Source organism: Ixodes scapularis, unplaced genomic scaffold (assembly GCF_016920785.2).
Source record: "Ixodes scapularis isolate PalLabHiFi unplaced genomic scaffold, ASM1692078v2 PGA_scaffold7__128_contigs__length_106722199, whole genome shotgun sequence".
NCBI classification, from domain to species: Eukaryota; Metazoa; Arthropoda; class Arachnida; order Ixodida; family Ixodidae; genus Ixodes; species Ixodes scapularis.
Genome location: NW_024609882.1, coordinates 19,144,570 through 19,153,464, shown reverse-complemented (window position 1 = coordinate 19,153,464; position 8,895 = coordinate 19,144,570). Strand labels below are relative to the sequence as shown.

Genomic DNA, 8,895 nt, shown 5'->3' with positions numbered 1-8,895 from the left:
TGTATTGCCTGGGAGACCCCCGAATTTTGACCACTTCGTACGGTTGTACGATTGACAGAAAAATCTCCCGAAAAACATAAATTAACACCCTCTCCTCCCTGCACTTAAAGGGAAACTCCAGTACATTTTTGCGAGTGGACTTTCAACTATTTTCGGTGAAGAAAGGGTACCCGAGTTATGAGGTGCAATGTTTTTATGCCTTGTGTGGTTTTGTGGGTATCTTATCTCAGTTTTGTTTCGGGGGTCTACGGCGAAACGAAAACTACCGGCTCGAGCATGATGGCAACCCCTGTGATCAGCTGCATGGCCATTGTGTGACGCAAAGTTTGTATCGCTGTACTACAGCAAAACTTGCGACTGACCTAGTCTTAAAAAACATTGTAAAAGAAAAAAAATTTTTTTTTTTTTTTTAGCAGCTTGTGTTTAGTGACAGGTCAAGAACGATGTGGAAGCTCCTCCTACCTCTTTCCACATTGGCAGAGCGAACGGTGGAGAGGAGGTCACCTCTTCGGCTATCGCTCTGCTAAAGTGGAAAGGGGTGGGAGGAGCTTCTTTGTTCTTGGCCTGTCACGGACTACAGATGGGAAAAGGATGTCATTAAACAAATTTATTTCTTAATACTGCAAGCCCTCAATAGGATTAATGCAGGTGGGTACAATATTAATGATATAAAAAATGGCAAAAAGAACAAAAAGGAAACAAGTTATAGTACATATGAACAAATATGGTACCAAGGGAGCCAACTTAAATTAGATGCGAATAATGACAATGATGGCTGCATAACTCTCGGCAAGGTCATTTCACTCGGTAACTGTTTGTGGAGAGGAATACTTCGAGCAATTATTACGCGACTGAAAACGAGTGTTTGTTAGAGCATGCCTTTGTTGAGTAGCCTGTTGAGTATCCTGATGAGAAAGTGATCAATTCAGACAGGTCTACCTTATAATGGCCATTAACTGGTACAAACGTTATAGTCAAGAATGTCAATTTCTTTTAGATAAGGATAGTAAATTAGCTCTAGTTAAAAATTTGGTTATGGAAGTATGCCCAAAGCTATAAAGCGAACGGCCTTTTTTTTGTACTCTATCAAGTTTACTAATCTTAGTCTTAGTGAAAGGATCCCAAATGATTGCAGCATAATTTAAGGTTGGCAGGACTATAATTTTAGATGTGAGAAGACGTAAGGGAGGGGAGAAACTTAACATTCTTCTAAGAGAGAATAACTTTTGCAGAGCATGAGATGTTACATAATCGATTTGCTTTGTCCAAGTAAGATTGAGTAATCCACACTCCAAGGTTGTTTATGTCGTGTGACTTCTGATAGGAAGATATTATTAACATTGTAAACAAACTTTAAACGGTATTTTTTGTCAGTAATTTTCATACAAACTTTTATCGAAGTTAATGGTCATTTGCCAATCCATGCACCATGTCGCAATACTTTTGAAATGCTTTGTTTAATAAAAGTTCATCCGAAGCGCAATCTACTTCCGAGTATATTATGCAGTCATCATTGTACAATTTGATTTTCACAGGAACATCTCGTATTATGTCATTAATAAACAGCAAAAAAAGAGAGGGCCCAGCACAGACCCCTGGAGAATGCCAGAGTCCACAGAAAGTTGGTCAGAACAATGTTCACCGAAAACCATGTACTGTCAACGGTTTGAGAGATGTTGAGATCCATTTTACTAGCATCATATATATTTTCTCTAATCTGTATACTAATTTCGAATGGGAAACCTATTTTTATGGATTTCCTAAGGCCTCCAGCCTTCAGGAAATCCGTAAAGATAATATCAATTTGTTTTCTGTTGTTAATTGCCGAGGAAAAATCGTGAATAGTTTCAATGAATTGAATACATGTCATGAAATATTTTCTAAAGCCATGCTGATGTTTAGACAAAATGTGCTCATCGAAGAATGCTGATAAAGGAGTACATATTATATGTTCAAGAAGTTTACATGCACCTGACGTCAATCAAATTGGACAGTAGTTCCCTGTGCATTGTTTGTTTGTGTTCTTATGAACTGAAATGAATTGAACAAATTTAGAACGCAAATTTTGTTCTTGTTTGCGGCACAAAACAAATTTGTAGTTTGCGCCAGCAGGAGCCCGCAGGAAAGTGATCGCTACGCTCATGTGGTGCTTGTGCTCTTTCGCCAGCTTCCTATTGCCTCTAAAAGTTACTTATTAATCTTTGCGTAAAGTGCAACAAAAAAAAAAAAAAAATTTAAGATTAATAAGTAACTTTTAAAGCCCAAAGGAAGCTCCCGAAAGAGTGCAAGCACCACGTGATAGACCTGTGCGCCAGTCAGAAACTGATGGTGCCGACGCATTCAACCGGCGGCATGCCACGCTCGGGGTGCGGCGGCGGTGTGGGGGTTCTGGGGACTTAAGCGTTGGCGTTGAACGGCTCTGGCATAGTTTGTGCAGCGCACCAACGCACAGGTCTACTACTTCACCAGTGGCAACTCCCACAGGCACCAACAACTAACTCGTTTTGTGCCATAAATATACCTCTGGAATTTTTTTTGTTCCTTGTAAATTAATTTTATGCCATCCCTTTCCTGTCCAGGCTGTTTAGAAAGAAATTATTTTTTTCCTTTGCATAAGCAGCTCCGATTAAAGCCCCTTCATGTTACAAAAGTAGCACATGGTGCGTCGATGCACGAGGCACGTACAGACCTTGGGAAGATCATGGCAGCACAACGATTTCAGATTTCATATGTGATGTTCTCAGAAGTGGCACGCAACACATGTCTAGATTATTTCCACAACAAAGAATGGCGCCACTTCCCCCAGGATAGAGGGGCTTTAGTTCCGATCAGTCGGGTAAGACGCTACGGCAGTTTTATTGCTTTGCTTCACAGATATCAAACATGTAGCAAATATTAATGCATGTTCATGAAGTTGCCAGCCAAAAAGCAAGTTCGCAACGCGTATGCAGGCTCGGCGCAAGCTCAGAATAAGCCCCCACTTATCGTCGAGAAGAACTACGATGCACATTGCATAAGCACTGTGGATGCTAATAGTAAGCTCGTGCTGAGCTAGGAAGGACTAAACTATGGCCGCCGGAGAATACCTCCTTTGGCACCACACCGCACTTGAGCGAGCAGGGAATCGACAATCTTCATGCATGATGGCCAAGGAGCACTTGCCAACTACGGTGGCTAAAACTAAAGTAACTGGATCATGGTAAAGTAGTGCCAAGCTCCCTGTATGGTCGCCATTTTGGGTCATGACATGAGCAATTTCTCCTTGACCTCTCCATTCTCGGTAAACCGATCTAAATTCGCTGGCGACGGGTAGCTTTATCGAGACGTTTCTTGTGTACCGAGATTTTGGTATCCACGCACCGGCGAAACAAGCGTACATCTTCGTACCACTGCCACATGCGGTGTTGGTACTTGGAACCGTTGAAAGATAATTTTCCTGTTTTGAAATACGCAAGAAGAACAATGTAGTTGTAAGAGATCTGTGAAGTTGGGCATGATCGATAAGCTGATTGCATACACAGTGCCAGGCTCTCATATTGGCAGGGAACGCCTTCACTACTATAATGCTCCATGGTGATCCTGGTGCGATTAGATTAGAATGGCCCTCGAAGTTTTGAAGATTGGCCGAAATGGCAGTTGCCATAGCAACGAAAACTGATTCGCCAATCGCCCCTGCGAGGTTTTGGTCGTCTGTATGTTAGTATTTGTGTCTGGAAGGCAATGGCGCTACTTTCCTGGGATCAAGTGACTTTACCTAAAACATGCCATAACGAGCAGAAATCATCTGCTGGGATGGCTGAAAACGCAGCAGAAAAACATGGAGAAAGAGGTGGCAGTGCGAACGAGTAACCTCCTTGAGTAGGAATATGACATCGAGGCACAAAGCTGCTTGACAAACAGCCAATCTGCTGAATGCCCGCCGTGAACCTGGTGGCAGCATTTTTAATAGTATAGGCTTTAGAATGGATGGCGGTTTCCCACTAGTGTAATATTTTGGCAGTGCTCGTTTGCAATCTGTAAATCTATATCAATAATTGTTTTTGGTTCGGCTTGTGATTGGAGTTACCCTTTAAACAAGCAGTTCTTGATATTGGAACAGACGGCGGCATTGATAGCGAGGCCTGGCTGTATCTCGCTAGCATGAGCAGCGCAATACAAATGTGAAGTTTTCTTCAAGTAAATGTATTGTCAATATTTATTTTTATACACCCCCAGCTTAGAAAATCTGGATTTCGTTTCTTCAAACTTAGCAGGTATGGTAGTCATAAAATCGACATAACTACCATCAGAATGATTCATTTTCTTCGCCATGAAAGAAAAAGTTGGCGGCAAGGTGATGACGTTAAGGTATACATGATGATTGAAACCTGAGACTGGTTTGAAAAACGAAAACTTGTGAAGTAGGAAGAAAAAGGGACAGACAACGTCTGTCCCCTTTTCTTCCTACTTCAAGAGTTTCCGTTTTTCAAACTACAGTCTCAGGTTTCAATCATCATGTACAACTTACACCAGCTCGCCTGCACTTTAAGTGTTTTCATTGTCAAGATGCATTTGTTAGATATGCTGTAAGTTAACATTTCTCCGACATAACTATCTTTTTCCTTTGAACGTGCCTTGCTATGTCATAAAACCTTTCTTGAATGACGGCAATTAAGTTTCAATATGATAAATTTGGTAAAAAAGATTTCTAGTATGAGTCTTCAAGTCATTAGAGATTTACAATCATCAATTGAAATTGTAGGTGACTCCCAGTAAAAGATTAAATGCAAGAAGTTTATCCTGCATTCTACTCTCATGAATGTTTTGCTAAAGGAACAGTACTGTAGAGGTAAGTAATATTGAGAAGTGTCAAGAGGTAAATCCGAGCAACACAAAATTCTTTTGAAACCCTTGGTGCATCGTTGGTTGCATTTTTTTTTTTGATAGGCTGGACTGCTACATCTTGTCGCTGTGAGGAACGTTGTGTTTATTTGCGAAAGCACAACACCTTGAGGAATTCTGCGCCACATCTCCTGGAGATGACCACCTCTCCCTTCAGACCAGCTTTGGCCATGAGTTGGCAGATTTCATCTGCAAACAATAGTGTTACAAGCACACTGAGGTACTAGAACCAGTTTCTACTTAATAAAATATGGAGGCAAGAACTGCACCTGGCTTATTCTCCTTGATGACGAGTAGGAAATAGAGGCCACTGGGACTGAGTAACTTCGGCACAAGGGGGTTGAATCTGTCTATCACTTCGCGGCCGTCTTTGCCGCCAGCCCATGATCGTGTCAGCTGCGATCCTCTGACCTGAAAATGTATGCACTACTTTATTTAGTCTTAGATCGAATAAAATTTAAACACACACACACACACAAGTGTGTGTGTTAATGGCAAGCTGGCAGCACTAAACCATACTGGCACAAGAAAAGAAACTGATCGTAAATTTACTCCACGACACAGCAATACTTCATTTCATCTTAAGTTTGAACGCAGCTGATGCTATCAGCTGATAAAGCCAATGAAGCAGTGCTGAAAATGCCATACCACAATGTTCGTCGTCTTTCAATGTGTATGTTATAGTCAGCTTAACTAGTCAAGCGTAAAGCATGTGCCGCGATCATGTGCTTTTCAGCCCAATTTGTGTTTTCTCCGACTTGACAAGCTTGTCAAGGCATAGAGGTGTAAAGGACAAGTTTTACCTCCTCGGAGGCTGTGACAACATAGGGAGGATTGAAGAGGAGGAGGTCTACCTGACCATCGAGGCGCCCCAAGAACGATCCTGCCTGCACAACAAGGTAAGCGGGCACTGCATCATCTAAGGTCTGTTCTAGTGTTGTAAAAGAGCATTACCAAGTCTGTTAACACCGGCTCTATGTTTGCTCCATTGCTCTGACCAGTTCGTTTGGTCATCTCGGCTGCCCTGGGGTTGATGTCGGTGGTACTGAAAATAAGAACGAGCACAAAGGTTGCACTAGAAATGTAAAGCCACACCAATCTTTCCCGGGGAACACGGGAGATAGCTTGGGAGAGCGGTTGCTTCTTTACAACAACCTGTTTTGGGTTTTGTGAGGACCGTGTGTACTTCATGTACAGTACCATCACTTAAAGAGCCACATTTCAAGATAACATCTGGCAAACAGCACAACGACATAAAATGTTCACTGACTGGCACCTCATCAACCTACAGGACCACCTCTTGTCGGAAGTTATGCGGCAGATTTTTAAAATGTATTGCGGACAAGTTTAGAGCTAGTGATTCTCAAAAAACGACTGTATGCAAGTGAGACCATGTTTTTTTGTTGTTTTTTTTTCGAAAAATGAAGATTGAAAGTTGGGTAAGTCATGAGTGTAAAACTAAACGCATATACCCGCAACAAACCTGACCAAATGAGGACAACACGAAATATTAAGCACTGCTGTATTCCTAGCACTATCACTCGGCACGATCTTGTTCGCCACGTAATCACAACACAAAACTTCCACTTTCCTAGCACTATCACTCGGCACGATCTTGTTCGCCACGTAATCACAACACAGAACTTCCATTACCTCCACGTTAGCAAAGAACGCAATCCGTTTGCTATTATTTTTTTTATTTTTTATTTTTATTATGATAGTCGCGTAAAACAGAAGTTTACGTTCTCTAGATGAGAGGCCAGTGAAACATTCAAAGCGCCTAATGATAATTTTTTTAACACATTTTAGCTGATCAAAAAAACTGCTCCGACTTTAGCTGCCGGGTAAGAGCAATGCGCTGCAAGCAACCTGCGTTGTCGGCAAAACGGACACTGGGATCCCCCCCGGGTTAAGGCCCGTTCACACTCTTGCGACCGAGTACGACTGATGGCGAATTCGCGTGGTTCTTTCTGCGCGCTCTCGAGCGCTCTTTCCAGAGCGCGCGAAATCGGGTGGTTGAAAGAGAGTGCTGTGGCCTGATCGGGTGGTTCATTCCGAGGACGCCTCTCCCTCTCAGAGCGCTCAGTGGCACTCCGTCTGTAGCCGTCGGAGTGCGGAGCGGCGCAGGCGTCACGTGGTAGCTGGACGGTGATCACGTGGTTTTGTTGACGATGGCCGGCAGTGGTCTGTGGTGGTGTGCGGGGTCCGGCATGACGGTGATTGATATGTAGTTCTGCAAAGTGCTTGTGCATTCGACGGTGCGAGTATTACAACGGACGGGACGACATTCGTTTGCGACCGTAACAGGGAAAGCCGACGTGTGAACTGTTCCCAGTGCCTTTACAAGATCGTTCATCTCATGGCGGTGAATCCGCTAAGCCTAATCGACGACGAAACAGCTCGCAGACCTGGCTGCTGTTTTACCCGATTTTGTAGTCACTTCAAGATATTTTTGAGGTTTGGTAAAAGTGCTTTCAAAGGTTTGTGTTGTAAAATAAAGGAGAGCCGAATATAATGCACTGTGATTTGTGTCACATTGCGATGCTTGCACAATATTTCGCCGTGAGAAAAATGTGGTTTTTTAACCATTTTATATTCGCCTGCTCAGTCGTACGCATGACCGCTATCGCAGCGCGGTCACTGTCGAAAACGCGATGAGTTGACAACTGTTTCCAAGCGCTGGCTTTCGTTCCGTTCTGCAAAAATCAATTCGCAAACTGTTGTTTTCTTTTTTTTTACATTCCGATGAGTAAAATTATTTACGTCAAAACCGTTATTTCATCACGTTGCGAACATAAATTTTGTTCAATCGTCCACCATACGCTGTAAGATCGTATTGTTTTTAATGCATTACCAATGTCAAGAAATATTAATTCCGTGACTGGTCTGAGAATCTCGGAGCGCTCTGAAGCCAGCAGTTGTGATAGGCTGAAAAGGATCCCGAGTAGCTCTGGCGGCGAGGAAGGGGCGCACTGCTGAATCGAGGTCAGAGGAGAGAGGCGACCACCCGAATTCACCATGAGAGAGACGAGATCTTTTAAAACTTCTTGAATGTTTTTAGAATGAGGGAACACACTGGGCATTGTGGCGCCATCTATGCGGTGACCCTGGAACTGCATTTCATAAGAGCGAAGGTTTTGAGGGATTTCCAAGGTCAAATGTGCGTAATACCCATAGAAAGGCTCGTTTATAACATTCACAAAAGTTTTTCGAGCCAAGAAAGAAAGAATAATGCGCGAGAACTAAAAAAAAAATATGCCGGACCGCCGAGTTTACACTGCTTCCCAATAGATGGCGCCAGTGTGTTCTCTGGTTTAGGAAGTTTTAAGGAACCCAGGTTTAAGAAGTCCCAAGAGTGTGAACGGGCCTTTAGCCACATATACAAATGCAATCACATGCATGAAGCAGAAACAGTGCTTACAGAAAGCAGCAAGTGTTCCCGAGAGCTCGAGCTACAGCAGTGCTGACTATTCCAGATCCGCTGCCGATTTCTAGGCATACCGTGGGCCTGCAAATCCACGGGTAGCAGCTGTGAGTTACAAGTACAACACTACGTCGGACACACTGTTGATGTGGAGACGCCTCTTACTTTCTGCTCAGGATGCTTTCGAGCTTATTTTCCAAAGCGTCTATAAGGAGGAAGCTGTCTTCGGCTGGTTCGTAAACGCTAGAAGCTTCATCGCTCGTGAAAGCAGGCACGATCGGAGTTTCCATCGAAACGTCAACATGATCGCCACGCCGAGGTTTGTTGATACCAGTGTTACTAGACTGGTAATTGTTCGTACGCTGGGTTTTGACGAATCGGCTCGGTGAACCTGTTTGAGCGGTTTACAAAATGTTATAGTTCTCCTACATTTACTACTTATAAAATAATTTACTATTGGGTAAGCTTTATTAGGCTTTTAAGAATAATCAAATTCGTGCATCGCAAACTCGTTGAAATTAAAAACGAAACTAAGACTCTCTGACACTCGTTAGGCTCGTTAGAGTAGCTGTAATGGATGCATAAATATT

The 8,895-nt window shown here is 43.0% G+C and overlaps 1 protein-coding gene across 1 annotated transcript; it reads right to left on the bottom strand.

Moving 5' to 3' along the window:
* Window positions 1-4,944: 4,944 nt before the first annotated feature.
* LOC115329265 (methyltransferase N6AMT1) lies at window positions 4,945-8,642 on the bottom strand. The gene is made up of 6 exons (XM_029990816.3): window positions 8,471-8,642; window positions 8,303-8,389; window positions 5,836-5,926; window positions 5,685-5,768; window positions 5,151-5,292; window positions 4,945-5,070 (listed from the first exon to the last, which is right to left on the bottom strand). Exons 1-6 carry the CDS (start codon window positions 8,593-8,595, stop codon window positions 4,967-4,969), a joined length of 633 nt encoding a protein of 210 aa, XP_029846676.3. The 5' UTR covers window positions 8,596-8,642; the 3' UTR covers window positions 4,945-4,966.
* Between the last annotated feature and the right edge of the window lie 253 nt (window positions 8,643-8,895).

Bases quoted from the DNA above. Each gene is read 5' to 3' on its own strand.
- LOC115329265 (XM_029990816.3), bottom strand. From the start codon at position 8,595: ATGGAAACTCCGATCGTGCCTGCTTTCACGAGCGATGAAGCTTCTAGC. The intron at 8,390-8,470 runs GTAAGAGGCGTC...GTGGATTTGCAG, and splicing joins GAAAGCATCCTGAGCAGAAA to GCCCACGGTATGCCTAGAAA. The intron at 5,769-5,835 runs GTAATGCTCTTT...CTTGTTGTGCAG, and splicing joins AGCCGGTGTTAACAGACTTG to GCAGGATCGTTCTTGGGGCG.